Source organism: Myotis lucifugus, unplaced genomic scaffold (genome assembly GCF_000147115.1).
Source record: "Myotis lucifugus unplaced genomic scaffold, Myoluc2.0 scaffold_441, whole genome shotgun sequence".
NCBI lineage: Eukaryota > Metazoa > Chordata > Mammalia > Chiroptera > Vespertilionidae > Myotis > Myotis lucifugus.
In genome coordinates, this window is record NW_005871489.1 from 590200 (window position 1) to 612291 (window position 22092).

The following is a 22092-nucleotide window of genomic DNA, read 5'->3' on the forward strand; positions in this document are numbered from 1 at the left end:
TTGTGGCATAAACAAAATTATTTTAGAAACTAATTAAATACCTCTGAAACTTAAAACTGTTATTCTGTTATGTTTTAAAATTATTTTAATTTCTAGCATTCTTCTAGTGGATTTTCAGGAGCCTTTATTTTACAGGGAAATAATATATACCTAAAGTCTGAAACCTCACATATAAAAAGTGAACTGGCGAATACAAAGTACAGAACTTAATTCAAGTTCAGGTATTAGTCCCCTGTGGCCAAACAAACCAGGACTGGGAGCTAAGCGGGACAAGTGCCTGGCAACCCCCTAAAACAGAGGGGACAGCCACACCCTAAAGAATTGTCTCAGCTAAAAGGAAAAGGCGTTTTTTTCCCTCTCAGAGCCCATGATAAAACATGTTTATAGAAATTTTAATAGAACAATGGTCAAAGCACTCAATAAAATCAGTCTACTGTTTATCCATCAACATAAACTGAGATGATCTACATTAAGATGTTGACAGATGGCTCTCATTGATGTGATTACTGATAGGGGCATAATACCTGTTTTCCTATCTGTTTGCATTTTCTAATTTTTCTAGGTAAACATTTGCTTACATTATGCAAAAAAAATAAAAGATTTTTCTTAAAAATACCTACAAACACAAAATTAGTGAGGCAATTGAAAATGTTTTCTTTGGTTGAGATTAATACATGTAATTTTATAAAATACAGTTTGGGAAAAGCCTTAACTTTCTCCTTTGCCTGCACAGCAAAAGGTCTTACTGAAGTGTTTCTCTGTTTTCCAACTCTCACCTGTACACCCCAGTGTAAGTGTCCAGAAAAGAAGCATTATCCCCAGAAACACCAAATCCACAAGACACGCAGTTATAAAGATTTAAAAGGGATTTAAAATATTCATAACAGACATTAAATCGTCAAAACTGCTTAAGCATTCAAATTGCCACTGATGGCTTTTGGTGTACATACATCCTTCAACTCTTTTCCCTATGCATCACATTACTCCAAACAAAGAGTTAATTGGTCTTCCTGTGAATAGCCACATGCCTCTTTTCTGGTTTCACTGTGTGTGTTTGGTTATTGTAGTCAGCATTATTTAAATCAGAAACCTAATTTAAACAACCATATTGAGTGCCTCCCAGATCAATGTTTTGGCAGTGGACTGTGAGCACAATATGTACTTTTATTTTGTTTCTTCTAAAGTGTAAAAATTAGACAATGGCACTTGAATATGCCTCATTTTGGTAGTGGTTTAAGAAATTCATTTACAGCCCTGGCCAGTGTGGCTGAATGGTAAGAGTGTCGGCCCATGTACCAAAGGATCTCAGGTTCAATTCCCAGTCAAGGACACATACCTGGGTTGCAGGTTCAATCCCCAGCTTCAGCCAGGTCTGGGCTCCTGCCCGAGGCAACCAATCAAGGTGTCTCTTTCACATCAATTTTTCTTTCTCACTCCCCTCCCTCTCTCTTCCTTCTACTCTCTCTCTAAAAATCAATGGAAAAAAATATCTTTGGGTGAGGATTAACAAACAAAAAAAAGAAGAAATTCGTTTATAAAAATAAGAGAATTGACAGAGATACTAAACTCCCTAATCCAAGCATGTCAAACTCGTGGCCCCTGGGCTGCATGCCTCATTTACTACTATTTGGCCCGTGTTAGCCTTTGAGTTTGACATGCTTGCCCTAATCCCTTGGATCTACCATGAAATGACACACTTTCATTCCAGGATAATTTTTAAGGCTCTTCATGACTATTGCTAAGTGACCTCACTGCCTTCTGTCCAAGCCCTCAGCTGTCCTCCAGTCCCTTTCTGGCCTGCAGATGTGCTTCTATCCAACCTCATGGACTGAGGCCTCACTCACTGCTCCAGCAGAGAGCTTGGCCTGCTCTAGGCTGACGCATGCACACTGGCTAGCATAAATTCACCCACTCCCACAAACTCCAAACTGCCAAGGCATCTTTCAGACTCAAGAAACAGAGAAGGAACTAAAATGTATTCTCATACAGTAATTATTTTTAAATCAAAAATTACATTTAAATTCAAGTCCAGATTTTTTCTTATTGATGTTCACCTAAAAACAAACCTATTACTAGCCTATTTAACAACACATCTATTCTCTGATGTACTAGCTTGTATCAAACTACAGAATTACTCAAATTTAACCCAAGCTCACCCTGGCCAGTTTTGCTCAGTGCTAGAGCGTTGATCCAGGGATGGACGCGAGGGTCTCGGGTTTGATTCCCGGTCAAAGACACGTACCAGGTTGCAGGTTCCATCCTGGCCCCAGTCAAGGAGTGTGGAGGAGGCAACCGATCGATCGATATGTCTCTCTCACATGGCTCGCTCTTTTTCTTTCTTTCTTTCTTTCTTTCTTTCTTTCTTTCTTTCTTTCTTTTTCTCTCTCTCTCTCTCTCTCTCTCTCTCTCTCTCTCTCTCTCTCTCCTTCCCTCCCTCCCTAAAAAGTAATGGGAAAAATATCCTTGGGTAAGGATTTAAAAAAATTTTTTTAGCTCAAGCTCACTATTTTTTTAGATTAAAATTTTTTCCTCTACATCAAGCATGTCAAACATGCGGCCCTCCGGCCGCGAATTTGACATACTTGCTCTACATGCTTTGTAAAGTTTCTGGAAGAATGGTGAAGTAGAAGTATTTTGATAATTTTTCTTGGGTGCTTATTATCTACAAGGCCCTTTGTTGAGAGCTAAAGGGAATTTATGTATTTTACTACAAAGAAGTCTGCACTGGTGGAATTTCAAATTGAAGTTTTATATCTAACTTTGTACAAAACAAGCAAGCCCCTTTGAGGAAAGGCCCTACTAATGTCAACAAGAAGCAAATTCTGAGTAGAAAAAATATTCCAGAAATCTGTATTTCATTAAAACAATTTTTTTTTAAAGGAAGGGAAGGAAGGAGGGAAGAAGAAAGCAGGCCAGTGGGGAGAGGGAGGGAGAGAGACACAGAGTGGTCGATAGGAAGAGAGATGGGTGATGTAAAGAGCCATACAGCCAGGTACAGCAGGATGCTGAGAGGCTGCGGAGGGAGCTACAACCTGCGGCCCTCCTCAGGAGCACAGCTGGGACTTCCACCTTTCCAACAGGCGCCAGCACTGAGGTCACAGCCTTTCAGAAACACTAAGTCTCATTCTGAAGTCCCCGAGAGTTATCCCACATTGTCCTGCTCAATATTGGGATAAAAGAAGGCCCCCAGGGAGGAAGGACTCACAAAGGACTAGGGTTTGCAATACAGCTGTCTCCTAGGCCAGTGCCATGATGGGAGGGTCTCACTCTCAATCTAGTCACTCATTTCACCTGCTCCCAAACGGTTCCTGTGTTCCCACGGGTCACACATCTTCCTTGCAAAGAGCTGACTCCAATGAAAGTGAGACAGTCCTGGACTTCCTGGACTGGCTCCTCTCCCTCTCCACTGCTGGGTGCCACTCTCAATAATATAGGTCCTCAAAGGACAGATGCCCACAAAACTGAAATCCACAGAACTGAAACTATACTGTGCAGTCTTGGGCAATGCCTGGATTAATGAGAAATAACCCTGCTCATGGCAGATGGGACCTATGATACACACTGGTGATAACTACCTGCTTCTGTCGAGGGGCGGAGAAAAATGAGATGATGTGCATAGGAACTTTGCAGAGTGCCTGACACAGACTCAATAAACGAAATCAATTGTCAGGATTAGCCACAGCAGATTCTGCTAAATAAATTACAGAAACCCCACGCCTACAAGCCTGAATTGTCAGCATATGTTCCTTCTTATGAAGACAATGGCATTCTGCTTCCACTAACAACTCCAAATTCATCCATTTTTTTGTTCATTTGTTCTACATCAGTTCACATGACCCCACCAAGATATCAGTAAGGAAATGTACAATCCAATGAGGACAGTTTAACTGAGAGGTGAGAATGCTGGCAAACACCAATGTCCCCATCAATATATACTAATGCCCTGACAGCAAAAGCTGTAAATATATTTCATTTTTTAAGTCTGTAATCCACTGATTTTATTGCTGTCTCTGCTTAATTTTTAAAATTAAATACACGAGTTCATACTTCAATGGTTCCTAACCTGTAAAGGAAGAAACTTTAGGCCCCTTTGAAAACCAGATAGCACCTAAGGCTCCAGTCCCCAGTTAGTCACACATAGACATTAACACAAAGTGTGGGGACACAGGGACCTCCTATGCTATTACAAGTCAAGTTGTGAGTTTGCATGAAAGGGAGTGTGTGATCCCTGGGAGTAAAAAAAAACAACCCTGACAGCTCAGATTGCTCAATAGAACGTTGCACAGGTAATCTGGACATTTGTTTCCTTAAAACTGACATTGTCAACTTAATTAGTAAGTTCTCCTAAGAAAATGGCTCTTTCACACTTTCTTCCTGATTTCACATCCAGAAGGATGTGAGCTGACAGATTTCCTCATCTATCACATAGAGCACTGAAATCGCTGCCACACCGTGACTTCCAAGACTGTCTGATAATTTAACATCTAAGAAAATGCATCCAAAGTTCGTCTAAAATGTCACGTGCCTAAAACTTGGTAATAACAGTCAGGCAGAGCCACTTCGAGTGGTTCGGACCACACCAAAGTAAGACAGAAGAACAGGAAGAAAATAGAAAACCCTTCATTTGGGCAGCAAGCAAACAGTGAAACATGAGTTCCCTATCTCCAACCTGTAACCACCAGTGTCCTAGTTTGGTCACTAGTGAAACAAGACAGCTTTTAAGAAAGAAGCAGGTCTCTAGCATCTGAGGAATTCTTTAGTAACTTTATGTGTATCTAGTTGCTGCTCAAAAGCAGCTCTGTACTCTTACCTAATTTGCAATCTACTTCATTCATTAATTTGCAATATACTCCATGTCACCAAAACAAACTACATGTTTAAAGAACATGTTGAAACTGTTTATTTTTTTAAATCCAGAGGTGCCTCAATAAGCTAATGGACAGGCCGAGTGACCACGTAACTAATTTTGGTGGTGCCCACCAATGACAATGGAACAGACCAAGGTCGGTGTGCCATGCATGTTCCTTAGGAGGCGCTCGCTCAAGGCTCACAGAAACTCTACAGGTAGGTCTTAATCCCCATTTTACAGACAGGTAAGCTGAAGATCGAAACACCGAGAGTAACCTGTCCAAAGTCACACTGCTACTGATTGGTGTGAATCTGAACTGGGATTTGAACCTGGCCTTGTAATTCCAGCATGCCACAGTATTCGGTATAGCTGGGTCAGCAATTTTTCCCTTCTCTCCTCCACCCAACATACACACACATTTCAGGATTCTTTTTAATACTAGTAGTTATCCCTTTGCAAAGTAGTAATCAGGTTATCTTTAATACAGAAGCTATAGCGAAGCCCCAGCAGTATACTTGCACCCCACTAAAAAACACTTTGGGTAGCTGCTTACTTGTTTTTATAATGTGCTTTAGCATAAAAATTGAAGTCGGGGTTGAAGGCATTAACGCAATCATTAACTATGAAAACAGTTTACCAATTCCTCCTACTTTTTGACAGTCCTCCATGAGATTTAGAGGACTCTGTCTCTCGAAAACTGAAGAGAGTCAGAAATAGTTGGTTAAACATCATCTCTTCTTGATTTAATGTTTTCTACACTCTACTACAACCATGAATTTAATTTACTTTGGCATACAGACAGTGATTTACATTATTTTCTATCCTGAATTTACCATTTTGATGGAAACAAAACTGCAAATAGATATTTATTAAGCTTAACACTAAAATTTGCTCGTTATCAAATAATCCTATGATCATACCTAGTAAGGAAAAGATACCTCCTGCGGTAATACCTTTAACAGCGAGTAAAATTTCTTAAAACAAGCACATTTGGAATCTTAAGCCCTTGTTCAAAATTCCAACCCAGAAAGAGTGAGATAGCCACTCCTTTTTATTACTTGTTTTGGATACCAGTAAGAAGGAAATTGTAATTTAATGTGTTAATCCTACAAAAATTAAAATCCAAAATGTGTAAATAGACAAGATCGTTCCACATATAAAAAAATCGAAACTGCAACTGATCAGGTCGCTCTGTCTGCCCCGTAAACCTAGTAGAAATGAAAAGAAGACTGAGGTCTCCACTGCTCACAGAGAAGATACCAAGACAGGCGGTGGAGGGCAGGGAAGCCCGCCCTCACAGGGACCTCGGACATTCTGCTTAGAGCCAGTAGTTACTTTATTCCATGGAGAAACGGGTCCTGATAATCTCACACATTAAAAACAAAAAATACAGCCAACAGAGCCAGAGAGCCATATTTTATCCCTCAAATTGGCAAGAGAATAAAAACTGACCGGAAGAAGCGAAACAGTGGAAAGAATAACAAACGGCACAAAAATCACCTTGTTGCCCATTCTAAACCGTATTGCAACTTCAAACACTGCACATAATTCCATTTAGAAGTTCTAAACATGGGTGAACAAACCAGTTTGCCTTCATTTTTGTGGCATGTGATGGCTTAGGAAACCTACAAAAGACTACATCAAGAGTTAGGATTCTGAGTACAAGAGGAAAAGACTGTTTATCACTGTAGCTTCACAGAAATAAAGAAAGAGGGGACTTTAACCTAAGCTGTATTTATTGCTTTTCTTTTTAACCAAAGCAAAGATAATCCTCTGCAAATGTATGTAAACTAGCACAGGACAGCTTATTCATGAAGGGCAAAATTAGGTTTTGGTTATAAACTAATAAAAACACATAAAAGTCAAAGTTTTGAAAGTATTAAATTAGCAAGGATTTTAAATGTCATAATGTTATTTTAGAAACTGACATTTGTATATACCACACACATACAATATCATTTTATCATTAGAATAAATCTCTGGCCTTTAAAATTATTCAAATATTCTCTGTAAATTAAAAATAAATGTATTAACCAATAGATAGCATTTAAAATAACTATATAACATTTATCACATTAAAACTTCCATAAAAAATATTTTAAATTTCGGGGTCAGGTCACAACCACAAAAATGGGAAAGAGCTATAAAAAATGCTACAAACACTGAAAATTTTCTAGTCTCTTACCCATAATCCCACAAGACTTTTTCTTAATATATGCACTGAGCTTTAACCTTTTAAAGTTACTGCTTCATAATCTTTAGAGAAAAGGGTAGAACAAAAAGGAAAATACTTAAGAAATTTGAAAAATGAAAATTCAGATTACTAAGCATGTGTCTGAGGCATGGTGGGGGTGCGGTATTAAGGACTTATTAAATCTTTAAGGGACAACTGAATAAAGTCCTCTAAGTAAAAGTTGCAGATAGAAAAGGCCATTTTACATTTTTTTACAAATTCAAGTTTTTAAAACTTTATAAACACATACATATTCTATAGACTCTGTGGTGAAATAAATACAATTAAGAAAGCAAACCCTGCCCCTCATTAGGAAAATTCAAGAGTGCACATGGACAGGTGCAGTGGTCGGCAAACTGCGGCTCACGAGCCACATGCGGTTCTTTGGCCCCTTGAGTGTGGCTCTTCCACACAATACCGACTTCTGCGCATCGGCCACGAGGTTTCAATCGCACTGTACGTGCGCACCCGCATGTGGTATTTTGAGGAAGAGCCATACTCAAGGGGCCAAAGAGCCGCATGTGGCTCGCGAGCCGTGGTTTACTTACCACGGGGTTAGGGCAACTCCTCTCTCCTTCTCGCTTCCTTTCATGCTTTTCTCAGGAATGAGTCAAGTCACTAGCATAGGCACAGCTCTATCAGTAAACAAAACGTTTGAAGAAGGTACTGCTTCAAATGAGATCCTCTTAGAGGGGGAAAGTAAAAAATAAAAAGCTACCCCCCAAATAAGCATTTGACAAAACAAACAAAATCTCTAGTTTTTACTGAAGACAGTGAAAGAAACTAATAACAAGCGCGATTTAACTCAATGATATTCACAAACAAGTCAGAATTGCAGTTTCTAGATTTAATTTTTAGTGTATGTTAATTAAAACACGTTCACGATCCATAAAACTCAGTATATAAAAACATTTAAAATTACATTTTATTCAGTCATTCTCAGTATTTGGCCAGTCATTCTCAACAAAAAACACTCAACACCACGGGGCTCTTAAAATCATTGGTAAGACCAACCAGGGGAGCTCTGTCACCTCACACCCAGCCTCTCTGCCGCAGTACTGCAGCGGGAGTCAGGCAAAGGCTATGTCTCACTCTGCTCTGTGGTTTCTCAGCTGATTTCAAAAACAATATAAAACTTAAGAGAAATGAAATATTCCTAAGAAGCTCGAGCAGACAAATATGTTAAAAAACACTTAGACAGCCCGGCTGCTGTGGCTGAGTGGTTGAGTGTCAACCCCATGAACCAAGAGGTCACTGGTTCAATTCCCGGTCCGGGCATGTGCCCAGGTTGCGGGCTCCATCCCCATTAGGGGGCATGCAGAAGGCAGCTGATTGATGACATGTCTCTCTCACTGATGTTTCTATCTCTTTATCCCTCTCCCTTTCTCTCTTTCTAAAAATCAATTTAAAAAAAACAACACATATTTTTAAAAAAATAAAAAAACACTTAACAACAGCTAGCAAGGAATAAAATGTACTCTGTCAGTGTTTTAAAAAACTGTTTTAGGTGATCAAAGGAATACAATAAATCTATTCAGTCCATAAACCCCCACAAGAATAGCTGAAGGCACTAGTTCTCACCATAACTTAGCTTTCCAATACCAAAGACTTCACCTAATCATACTATATCACCTTATTACTTAGGATTAAAGTGAGCCATTCAAACTAAGTAGTGAAAATTCATCTTGACTAATTGGCAAAGCCTTATAAAACACTGCTATTTACTCAGTATAACTGTTCTACTTAGAAACATTATGAATAAAAACTGGATTTAGGTAAGGCCAAGTAATTTAAATAGCTGGGCAAACCAGGGCAAACCACATGACCTCTCTGAGTATCGGTTTCCTCATCTACAAAGGGCAATGATCAAAATGATCACTGGAAGGATTAGCAATGAGGTACAGACGCTCCTGGGCTTACGATGGGGTCACATCCTGATAAACCCATTATAAACTGAAAATACTGTAGTCGAGTGTTGGGGTCCAGCCCCAGCAGGTCCAGGGGTTCCCAAAGGTGTGGACGGAGTCGGCGAAGAATGAATGACACAGCGTTCAGTTGATCAGCATAGCGAGGTTCTCTAGCCAGGTTTTGTCTTTATTGTCCTGTTATATCTGTATTTATAACAGTTGATTTTAATCCTATCCATTCTATTCCAAAGGTTAGGGTGTTTGTTAATCTAGTTCTGTTGAGTTTAATCCTGTCTAGGTTAATCTCTGTGTTCCATTATAAGGGCTATTCCAAGGTCACTGCTCTACTGATAAACTACAAGGAAGTGACTGAAGGAGATTATCCTACCCAGTAAAGGTTATGTCCTCCCAGCCCCGCTGTTTCCCTTCCCTGGGACTGCCCTGTGTCGGTGAGTCTCCAGGGGTATAGGCTTTGGTGTTTTCCCTGGTGGGCAGACCCCTGGAGATGTGGGCCCAACAAGTCCCAAATTTATTGCCGACAGTCATAGTCCAAGTTCTTCATAAGTAGTACATGGTATTTCTGTAACACTAGGGGGTTTCACTGATTTATTCTCTTCCTTAGTCCTGTTAATCCCTAACCTGGGGAAACAACCTTTCTCGGGGAGGTGGTCCTGTTTAAAACACATAGCGCTAAGAGGGGGAGCAAACATATTAAGAACAGTATGCCATATACGCCAGGTCCCTTGAAACATAAGCTGTGCAGATGTTTCTTCCCTGCAGCGACTGTGTCAAGCAGCAAGGATGGACCGGCTTCCAGCAGTCGAGAATGCATTTAACCTGCTGAACACCACAGCTTAGCCTAGCTCAGTGATGGTGAACCTATGACACGCGAACTCATTTTTTTTGGTTGATTTTTCTTTGTTAAATGGCATTTAAATATATAAAATAAATATCAAAAATATAAGTCTTTGTTTTACTATGGTTGCAAATATCAAAAAATTTCTGTATGTGACATGGCACCAGAGTTAAGTTAGGGTTTTTCAAAGTGCTGACAGGCCGAGCTCAAAAGGTTCGCCATCACTGGCTTAGCTAGTTTCTAGTGAATGCGCATCACTTTTGCACCACGTAAATCAAAAAATTGTAACTGACACCATGGTAAGTCAGGCACTGTCTCTATATGGAGCACCAAGCACAGTGCTAAGTTCTTGCGAGACTTGCTAAAGAAACAAAAGCAATTGCCATCATGGTCACCATCAACAGAAAGCAGTAATTTATCACATAATGACATGATGTACAAAAAAATGTCAAATTATGAGATATGTCCATATCAAAATACTCAGCCAAAAACTCTTGTAATGCCTGACACATGTTTAATCTGAGTGGTTTAAAAAAAACGGCTAGCTTCAGTGTTTATAACTTTTCAACTTTGAGAAACAATAGTAGTGTTTTCAAATAACTCTTGCTTTTATGTATCATTCAAGCTTCCCTAACCAACATCACCCAAAATATTAACATCAATAAAACCAAACTTCAGGACTGTCCTTGGTAGCGTGTTGTGTGAGCAGATAGAGTACCATGCTACTCTACCTGAGGCTGCAGCCCTCCAACCACCTTTAACAGAAAGAAATGTCTTCATTTTTAACCTACATAATGGCGTTCTTGGAGTACTTATCCAATTCCTCAATTCTTTAGAGGCAACTTCAAATATAAAACTATCTTCTCTTCTCTGTATTTCTCCTATGAACATTTACGATCCCATATTGTAATAGCTTATTTGTAAACAAAAATGTCAAACTGCCCAGGAAAGGAAACACTCAATGATTTTTAAAAACAGCAAGTAATTCGTGATTCAGAAAAAGAACCTAGTATTCATATTTAAGAAAAGCACAGCTAATTGTTTTTCTACTTTCAAATTACAACTGAAAATTTAAAAATCAAGTAAACTATTTTGAACTCACTACAATAGAATCTTGTGGGGGTTTTCTTACCTTTTAGAAAACGTAATCACAATCAAACTTTCTTCTGAATTAAATCTCACCTTCCAATTTACATAGGGACAGGAGAACCAAAACAACAACCCAGATATAGACAGACATAGCATATTTCCTAAGTCACTCAATTATTATATTTAAGCAGTTTTTAATCATGGAATACACTGGGATTTTTGTAAGTTCATCCAGTAAAATATGAATAAAATTTGGAAAAGTGCTTTGGAATATTTTAGTTAATCTAGATAATTTGCCTGTGAACAAGGTTATAAGATTAAGAATCAAAGGTACAAAACAAAAATACTGATCAACTGATTTACCTAAATTTGAGGCAATTCAGTAGCAGCAGAATTACAAAATTTAATCTGATTCCTACTCTTGGAAAAATATTAAAACTGTACTGCGTTTTCAAAAACAGACGATCGCGACAGTAGCAGCAAATGACTTGGCAGGCGATCACCAGAGACAGGACACCGAATGCTCAACAAAGGCAGCAAGAGCTGTCAAGGGGACAAGGACACCTCCACTTGGGACACCTCTCACAAGCCATATAGCTGGGGCCGCATTTCCACAGAAACATCGCCACTTCCAACTGCCCACACCCTGCTCCACCCCCTATAAACAAGAACTATGGTGAGTAAGTGGACAGAGGACCTGCCTACCACACACCTAGAAGGTTCAGGTCTGTCTGCCATCATCACCCAGGCCTCGGTCCTGCAGCCAGACCTCTCTTCAGCTTTGGCCAAGGAGCCTGGAACAGCTGTCCGCTGCTATGGAAGGTGAGGAGATCAAACTCCACTGAAGCCCACCTGTTTTCTGTGTTTATTAAATGTATTCTCTAATTTTAATTTTCAATGAAACCAGTGTTGTCACTTCTACTGCTGTTGCCCACCACAGGTGAAAGAGGACAGATAGCTGCATATTCTGCCGAGGAAAAGGCATGGAAAACCTGGGTTCGAGTTCTAACTGACACTCAATTGGACAAGTTATCCAACCTCACTAATTAACATTTCCTCAGCAGGAGCTGGTGCAAACCATGCAGATGGTTTGGACACCCCAGTACAGGCTGACTGGGAATGCCCGTGGTAGTGCTCAGAGCTATTCAGCACCACCCAGGCTCATTCCTGTGTCTTGCGACAGTTCCGCACACCCCTGCCCACGAAGCTGTCTCCACTGGAGGCTCTTGCTGCATCTGTATGCTTCTGCCTGTTGTCTAGCAGTGTCCTGTGACCTCACGTCCTTGTGAGTTTTCTTTCCCCACCTCATGCGTTGCTCTTTCCTCCGTTCCCTCCTCACTTTCTTATCACAGGTCCTCCCCACTGCGCTCCACTTTGTGACCACAAAGCAGCATCACCTCCTCTGCCCACTATCCCCTCCCTATCCTGGACCCCAAAAACATCAACTAAAACACTCAGTTTAAGTCTGACCTGCATTGAGCTGCAATAAAATGGATAGTTGGGCCATCTCTCTAACATTCCCTACCAATCCAGACACTAAGTGCAGTGCCTGGTAGTAGAAAAGAGATCAACATGTCCATTTGCAAAATTAAGTTTCATAATTCAAAAATACTCATGTGAATTCCTAGGTGGCCCTCACTATGCACCAGCCGATCAATAAATTTCCCAAAATGCTACTGGTAACACCCAAACAGCTTCTCTTCCTGGATCTCTCAGCCCCTAGAACTTGACGGGGCCCACCCTGTATCCTTCATGTCACAGCCTCCAAAAAGCCATTGCTGGCTACCCCTCTACACCCCACACATACACACTTCATTAACATTACAGGACCTGTCCTGTCGTCTTGCTGGCCGTTCCCCTCTCTCTAGAATGTCAATCCCGTGAGAGCAGGAACCTGTACCTTCAGCACGCAGAATAGTATCTGATGCAGACACTGCACATGTTAAATACCTGGGGGAGATCATCCACACCCTCACGTCACTGACCTGCTGCTCACAGTCCCGAAGGCTCCGCTGCACGTCCTCTCTGCTCTACATTCTGAAATGCGCCCATCCTGCCACCATAAATAAAGACTCCCAGCCATCCCAGCCCAGAGGTCCCTTTTCCTTCTCTCAGCGCCAACAGTCCTTTCGTTTAGCACTTTCTTTTTTGTAAACTACCTATCAAGTTTTTTTCCATGTGGATCCCTTACCTCTCTAAATTGACTACAAATTTCTATAGGCTTTGTTGCCTTTGAAGAAAGAACTTCAAATATGTAAATTTCAAAAAAAAAAAATGAGTGTTCATCACAGTATGGAGGTTTTTAATTTGAAGGGCTGTGATTGTACAAACAGATAAAACTTTCTTTTTAAGCTGATTATAATTTAACTGTTATGTGGTGACTAAAGGTCACCTAGATAAATACTATAAACTAGCTGATACTCTCAGGGACTATTTACAGTTTTTATAAAGAACTAGAGACCCGGTGCACGAATTCATGCACGGATGGAGCTCCTCGGCCTGGCCAGTGATCGGAGCCGATCAGGGCCATCCTGCCCAGTCCCGATCGGGGCGATATATAGATTACCTGAACCTGCTAAGTGACATTAAGGAACTGTGCTCCTTCTAACTCATTACTGGTTTTCTCATAAACTTTCTGTCTTCTTTACTGTCCAGCTATCAGCAATAAAACTATTTGCTGCTATAAGTAACTCTCCCTTTCTAATTTCCTTCTAATTTGCTGTGAACAGGAAAAGTCAATAGGTTTGAACTAGGCCTACAAAAGGGGCAAAGGGGCACAGAGTGAGGCTCAGCCATGGGAAGAGAGGCGGAAGAGACCCACTGCTTATTCTGAGCTTTCACATGTGCTCCATAAATACTGATTGATTAAATGAGTCACAAACTCAGTCGTTCCTCGGTGAGAAACACCTAAGTAGCTGTCAGCTACACACTGTTGGTGGCACTTACAAGTAGGGACTCACATGCTGCACAGAGCTGTTCCTTTTTATAATCTCATTTGCTCTTGACAACAACCATGTGAGGTTAGGTAGCACCAGGACCATCCATGCAATGGCACCCACTTCTAAAGCTATGGAAACTAAGCCCCAGAGAGGTGACATAATTTGCCCAGTTACCAGGTAAAAACCCAGGGGTCCTGTGTTTTCCTTTCCTTCCACTAAGCCCAATTGTACAAAAGCCCTGTTTACTTAGGGTAAAAGAACTTCAGGTAGGGCTCCTATGTAGCCAAAAGAGGGCAGGGCAACAGAACAGTCTGTGATTATATTCTATTATAATCTAAAAGAGCACTTGCCAATAGTCATTGTTTATTGCTAAAAAGCAAGTTCAATTCACACTAACAAATAGGAGGCAGAGATGGAGAAGATGCTAATAAATACATCCAAATTTAGCCCTTCTATGTTACTTCACAGATTATAACCTTCCTATGGTTTAAATTAACCGGAAACACCTAACACTAAAAAACTCTCCCTGCCTCTATACCTGAAAAGTTTAATCTGTCCCATCCAAGGGACTGCTCATGTTCAATCTCATTACAGGGGCTGCTCAGACATGTAAGAAATTAGACCAAATTATAAAACCGAGAATCCAAAATTCTAGCTCAAAATGCCCAAGGTGTGTACATCTCTGGCCCATGGCAAAACTGCATGCTCCTTGGTCAGAGACAATGTGAACTGTGTTCTCACAGCGCTGCGTTCTTTTCCTTCATTGCAGGTTTGTGTGCGTCTTTGTTTGCCAATCAACAAATATTTATTGAGGGCCTATTCCATGCCAACCATCTAGGCGCTGATCAGCAACTTACTGACTTAACATGTGTCTCTAGACTACAGGCGCCTTAAGAAGAGTTACTGCTTCTTTTTTGCTCACCATTACGAAGCACTACCTAGCAGAGTGCCTGGCACACGGCAGGTGCTTAACAAACATCAGTTGAATGAAGAATGAAAGGCAGAGACTCAGAAGGAAAGAGAGAAGGGACCACTTTGTATGTAAAGGAACCAGGGCTTTTCACTGCCCAGAACTCGCCTCCTGATCCCCCAGCGATCTGATGAATTCTGAAAGGCACCACATGCATGCACAGCTGTAGGCACAGCAGCTGTCATGCAAAGGAGCTGAGGCCCAGAACTGCGCAGAATTCAGCCCTTTGTTTCTCTGCCTCCCTCATGACTGGAGTGAAGTTAGGTCCACTGTCAATCTGCCTGTCAGTTGTGTATCTTCAACATCTGGCTTTCAGAAATACTAAGTTAACATTGCTACTGAGTGAGCTTTACGTCGATTTACTCACTGACATCACTACCTGAAAAAATATTAAAATGTCTAAGGCCTATATAAAACCGGGTTCATATAAAAAGTTCTCATTTCAGGTCTTTGCAAGCTATAAATTAGCCTTCACCGAGTATTTAATTGAAAAAAAAAAAAAAAAAAAAGCTTGACTCATTATTTAAACTCTCCAAACTTTAGGTCATAAAGTTCAAACAGGACTCATTACCAGTAAGCTGTTCAAAACAGACTAAGTTCTAAGAATGAGCCTCACCCAAGTATTTTAATTAAAACCTAAGATTCAGTTTGGTTATATGCTTACTACCCTGAGTAGTTATAAAAATAATAATAGGATAAAAAGAAATATGAACTATGTAACTCAACATAAAAAAACAGCAATTTAGGCAGGTATGAATTCAAAGATGTGTAAGTTCATGTAATAAAACAAAAAGTTTACTTTCCGTTTTCCCCTCCTAAATCTAACTAAATAGATTTTTAAAATTAAGGGATAAATTAAGAAGGAAAGCAAACAGTAATAAAATGTTCTAAATATGCACGCCAAAGTATGCCAAACAGAATAGCCCTGGAGTGACGATTCCATTAAGCTATGAATATGTTTAAATACATCAGTTAGTTAGGCTTAGTAGCAGAGTAAACACTTTCCCTTCCCCCCCAAACTCTAGTCCTTGCAAATCACAACTTACCTGGAGAGGCTGGTGACATTAGTTAAAACAAAATGAACACTAAATAAAGGAACAAGGTGAATTATGTGAACACTTTGCAAATAATTATGCACTAAGCCTAATGTAAACAAAATCTCAATACCCAGTTAAAACAGTAAAAACAAAAAAACCTGGGAATTTCCTAGAGCCTGATCATCTAATTCAGGATCAGATTATTTAATGACCTAAAACATTAGCAAAATCATATTCAACAAATACAGAAGATGTATTTAGTAAAAGGCCCACAAACTGTCCCCTGGATGAGTTATTCTCATGATACTGTGAAATACAAAGAATATGTAATGGAAAAATCAAAAAGGATTTCTTGCCTACACTTTTAAGTATCATTTTTACTTTTTTCCTAAATCAAGTTTATGTTGTGATTTTACAGTATGGTTTCCACAATTTACTTTACAATGTAGTGAGTAAAGGACAGATGCCTAAGTTCAGATGACTATAAAAATTTACTTAAGACCAAAGCGAGCAAAAACAAAAGAGTTTTATATTAGTAAGAAACTGTCATATTGTGCCTTGGCATATATTCAAACTAGGCTCTATGGAAGATTCACAAATTCACATTAAAAAATATATATTTTTAAATCTCAACAATGAGTCAAAATGCCAGCTAGAAATATGATATATGCAACCAAACTATTTTCCTACCGGAAATTATCCCCTCCCTTTTGTAAGCGTGACTACGCTTTACCTTGGCTTGAAAACATCATAAAACAAAACTACTGGAGTTGAGTCAAAAGTGACAAAACACCACACTCTCAACTTCCATTCTGCTAATGGTCTGATTTCGGGAAGATCTGCTGTGCTGAGACCTTAGCCCACCCCGAAGAGTGTTGCAATCTTGCGCCGCGCCGCGTGGGGTGGGGAGGGGTGGGGTGGGGAAGAGTGGCAGGGCCCATCCCGGAGCGGAGAGCGAAGGCTCGGCCCGCGGGAGGAGGGGGGTGCCGAGCGGCCTGGAGTGACAGGGCCCAGCCCCTCGCGGGGCAGTGACAGTGCCCGATCTGCCGCGCGGAGTGGCAGTGCGCGGCCGGCCAGCCTGCTCTGCCCTCCGAGGGACATGGGCTCCTCAGCCCGGCCGCAGCGCGACCGGCCCTTACTGCAGCCCCGGGTGGACACGCGGCCAGGGAATCTGCGGACCTGGAAATGTCACTGTGGAAACACATTTTATGACGCGTTCTCTGGCAAATAGCACAAAAAGCTAAGAATATACCGGGAGTGCACGGCTGGAAGGCACAGGCTGCAGCTCCCGCCCGTAAGTCCGGCTCTCCTGACGTCCGAGGGGGCAGTGACAACTAGCCTGTGGGCAGCGCTGGGGTCCGTGCACTTTTCCACGCCCGGATCCCAGCCCCAAGTTAGAAAAGAGCCCACGCAGCGTCCGGCGCCGTGATTCAGCAGCGGCCCGGGGGGGCCGGATCATGGGCAGGCGGTCAGTCCGGAAAAGGTCACCGAGAGCTCCGGGCGCCGCCCCGGCCTGGGTCCTGCCGGCCCGGAGCGGCGAGGGAGCGGCGGCGGCGGGCTCCTACCTTTCCTGCTTTTCGGGGAACTCCGCTTGCTCCGGGCGCTGGCTCGCTCTTCCTCAATCGCAGCTGCTATCTCGGGGTTGTCTTCCCCATTGTACCAGACCAGGAGCTCCTCGCCCGGCGCGATTGGCTGCGGGGAGAGAAGAGACAGGCGCCGAGCCAATCAGAGCGGCGGTTGTTGGTGGGGCGGGGGCAGGGAGGGGCCGCGAGCCAGAGGCCAGCCGGGCAGGAAGGGCTCCGAAACCCTCTGCGGCGGCGGGCGGCGGCTGCGGGAAGGAACCCTCTGCTGGAGGGAGGACCTCACTTCCCGCCCGCTTCCTCTCCATGGTCCATAAGGCCATCTATGGATCTAGAGAGATTGCTTTAAACTCAAAACTGCCATATGCTGCGAATCTTACTGTTCAACGCCTTACAGAAGGGAAAAAAAGAAAAGCCCGGAACCATTTTGCTCATGAAATCTAGCTGATGAGCAATTTCAAGCACAATTAGAAAGAACCAGGAGGTTTGGAAAGAGAAGTGCTGAAATCTAATTACCAGTGCACGGTTCAGATTCCAAGAGCAAGTTAAGCCTGATAAGGAAGAACTACATGCCACTGCACATTTTTAAGTCGCCGCTAATTACATCACGGAAAAGCTAAAAGGACAGGCTATATCTGTGCACTGCCACCACCTATTATTTTGTTTCATTCTCTGCAAAACTCACTGTGTATATAGTTTAAATTCTCTACTCAGGTCCATAGAAAATTCACTGTCTCACCCTCTGTACCACACATCGAGTTTACATGACAAATTTACAAGGAAATACCTAAAATTACGTCACATGTATTATGCTCCTAAAACATTAATTCTTAACTTTCATGTCAGTAGTGAGGACATATTCCACCAACATACTGATTACACCTAGAACAAGACCCTGAAGAACAAATATACTGAGTGTAAAGATTACTCTCCTAAATAGGATTTAGGGAAATGTCTGACTGGTTTCTCTCACAATGACTCATCTGTTCAAATACTTCCGAGAGGGTCAACACAAGTAACATTCTACCTAAAACCCTATGAATAAAATAAGAATCAATGAGTCCATACTGATCTAAATGAATGAATGAACAAATAAATAAGTAAGAAGGAAAACTTCATTAAAGCAGATCCCAACTAATCACTAAAAAAGAAATAAAGGAGGCAGGTAGAAGAGGGAAAAAGAGGGATAAATAGTGATGAAAGCAGACGGCTTTGGATGGTGAACAAACAATACAATATATAGATGATGTATTATAGTTATACACTTTAACCTATATAATTTTATTAACCAATATAACCCCAACAAATTCAATTAAAAATAAATGGAATTAGAAAATCACCACTTGGTAATCATCACAGTAATAATTGATTCAGGCAAGAATTATTGATGGAACTTATAGGCAGAAATTTGAAGAATAACAGAATATTTTCAAAGTTTCAAAATATCTCCCCCTAAAACATTTACTAGTTCCAAAGTTAAAAACTATCTTTATAATGATATTAGACATATGTGCCTCCTGATACTATGCACAGAAAAGAACACAGCATCACTTCTGGAGATTTCTGCCCAACATGAATAAATGTAACTTAATCACGATGAAACACAAGAGAAGCCCAAACTGTGGGACATTCTACAAAATAACTGACCAGCTCTCTCAAAACTGAAAGGCCATAAAAGCAAACTAAAGAGACTAATAAAAAGACATTATAACTGAATGCAACTGGGTTTTCTTTTCCTATAAAAACATGATTGGAACAATTGACAAAATATGAATAAGGTATATAGATTAGCCAATAAACTATACACCTTATCAGCGTCCTGCTTTAGATCACTGCACTATAGGTTATGGAAGATGCCCTTGTTTGTAAACAAGATGTCAGTTTAGAAACAACATAGTTCCTAAGTTCAACATACCTTCTAGATAATGCCCTTTAAATTAAATATTATTTTGTTTCATTCTCTGCAAAACTCAGTTTATATAGTTCAAATATTAAAACATTCTAAAGTCTTTAAAATAAGCCACCGTTTCCTTTGCTTCCCCACGGATGGTTAAAACCTGCCATTTTCTCATCTTTAAGCCAATGTACTATCATTTACCTTCTTGAGTCTGTTAAACCTAAACAAACAAAACACACATAAAAAAATACTAATATAATATGTATAAGATTTTAATGAGCTAAAATACATAAGATTTTATATATAAGATTTTTTATGAATTAAATATCCATTAAATACTTTTTAGCACTCTGATGAGATAATATGTTTCTGTTAAAGGAACAGGCTTTTTTGTTTAAATAAACCACTTATAGTTCCAAATGTACAGTTTGCTTCTTGACTTTTTGTTGTTAAGTCGCATTTATGAAATGGTGGTATCATAAATATTTGAAATGATTAGAGTTTGTGGAAACATGTAAAGACTTAAATAAAACCAAAGTAAAGAAGAACATGGAAAGGAGTGAGAGAAAAAAATGCATTTCCAATTTATTCCTAATCCAAACAACACAACCAGGACACTGTGTGAAGACACCCTCTAGCCCTGTTCCAGGTTCCTCCCAGACTCCGAGTGTGAGCTTCCGTGGCCAATCCACTCCAGGCTTCTGAGGGTACCACCTGTATGCCCTGTGCTAGCAACTGGATGATGTTAAATATCAGCACAAACTGTTCACTTCAAAACACACAATATAAAAACATGCCCCCCTCAAAAAAAAAAAATACCATACCAGAATCTGTTTTTACCTCAATCTAATATAAAATTTCTAAATGGCTAATGAGTTGATGAATTAAAAGCAATGTGATTTGTTTGAATAACCTTCAAAATGTGTAGCAACTGAGGTGATTATATTATTGAACGATATACTTCCCAACTTCATATTAAAACAGATACACAAATAACAGACCTTTATGAAGAGGAAAATACCATCTCTCTTTTTAAATCAATGACTGTGTGCCTCTGTACTATTTTTTGTCTTTACTGCTTAGCACATTTAAGATTTTATAAGTCAAACTTCATAATAAATGAAAAATTGTGTTCTTAAACACAGGAAATATAAAAGCTGCATATAAAAAATATAAAGTCAAAAGTCCAAACAACCTCTTTTTTTATGTACTGTATGTTGATGTTACATTTGTTTAACAAAAAAATGTAACCAGAATAACAGAAAGACTTTAAACTCCTCCAACTTTTCCTCTGGATTCTGACAGACTTACCATAATCAAGCATATTCTCTTCTCTAAATACTAGTAAATATAACCTTGAAATTTTAACAGACCAAATAAGAAGAGGCAAGGGTTCCAAAAAACATTCTTGACACTAAGTCAAAATAAAAGACTCCAGAATTACAGGAACACAAAGCACTTCCATGCTTTCCCTATAATCTAGTCCCCAACCTGACCTTTTAAAAGTCACAGGTCAGAAGCCTCAACTCTGGAATGGGTGAACTGAATTGAAGACTAAAAACTCATACTTCTTTCTCCTTTCTGACAACTCCGCAGACTCTGCCCACCTCACCAGACTCATTTAACATTCTTTCCCTTGTTCCCACCACAATGGCCTTAAAAACAACAAAAACTCCAGCATATTCCTACTTGAAGATCTCTGCTTCTCTTGGGGCCTCGCTTCCTGGACTGCTCTTCCTGCAGACATCTTTGTGTGGCTGGCTGACCACACATGCCAGTGGGGGGAATTCATTCTGACTTATCTTCCCTGACCCAGCAGAGATAAAGCAGTCCTCTCCCTAGTCTCTATCACATTTTATTGTCTTCTAAGCCCTCATCAAGATCTGAAATTATTTTGTTTACTTACTCACTTGCCTATTATCTTGCTTCCTCCCCATAAATTGGAAGTTCCATGAGACCAGAGATCTTATCTGTTTGGTTCACTACTATAGAAGAATACCTGGTACTTACTAGACAATAAATATTTGTCAAACTAATGAAGAAAAGAATGGATAGCAGGTTAACAGTTAACTTTCAAAGCTTTAAAATACTTTTTAATTATATTACCAACTAAATCAACATTGGGACTTTCCAGTTATCATGGTGACAATTGAGAAGGTGAGCCCAGAAGAGCATCACATGTAATTTTTTTACAAAATCTAACTCACAGAAAGCCTAATCTGTAGTTACATAATCACTAATAAGAATTCTGAAAGGTCTTGTGCATACCTGAGCAAACATCTAAGGTCAGAATTGGGGGAGGTCTGCAAAGATCAGAACTATGTTACTTCAGAAGAAGATGGATAGAAATAATAGTAGCAGTGCAGCTAGTTAACAACTTTGAGTACTAGGGTGAGACTAGGTACACATCACAGAACCTTACTCATACCATCCTGCTTAATCTTTGCAACAACTATATATTAATTTTACTATTAACTCCATTTTTACAGATGAAAAAACTAAGACACAGATGGTTTAATTAACTTCTCAGGGTCACACATCTGGAAGCCAAAATCCACTCACAAGGCAGTCTGCTACAGTCCTCACCCCTAACCATATTATACCACCTCGCAAAAAATAGCAACTACCATTTATTTAGCACTTCTTAGGCAACAGCGCTCTACCAGTACATAGAAATCACCATGATCACTCTATGAAGTCAATACAATTATTATCTATATCTTACAAATAAGGGA

General features: G+C 40.2%; 1 protein-coding gene across 18 annotated transcripts in view; it reads right to left on the bottom strand.

Annotated features, from left to right (window-relative positions):
- The window catches only part of PRDM2 (PR/SET domain 2), a 95491-nt gene that overhangs the window by 41017 nt on the left and 32382 nt on the right, over positions 1-22092 (bottom strand). For 8 of the 18 annotated variants that reach the window (XR_001351177.2, XM_023744258.1, XM_023744255.1 and 5 more), the window contains one exon: positions 17446-17572. The exons of 1 other annotated variant lie outside the window; for it this stretch is intronic. Coding sequence is in view for 8 of the 17 variants with exons in the window: in XM_023744258.1 (XP_023600026.1) it covers positions 17446-17572 (127 nt within the window). In the remaining 9 variants the exon portion in view is untranslated. Of the gene's footprint in view, positions 1-1336; positions 1491-2156; positions 2323-17132; positions 17573-22092 lie in introns of those variants that run through there. 9 more of the 18 variants (XM_014468275.2, XM_023744265.1, XM_014468274.2 and 6 more) reach the window with 6 other exon arrangements.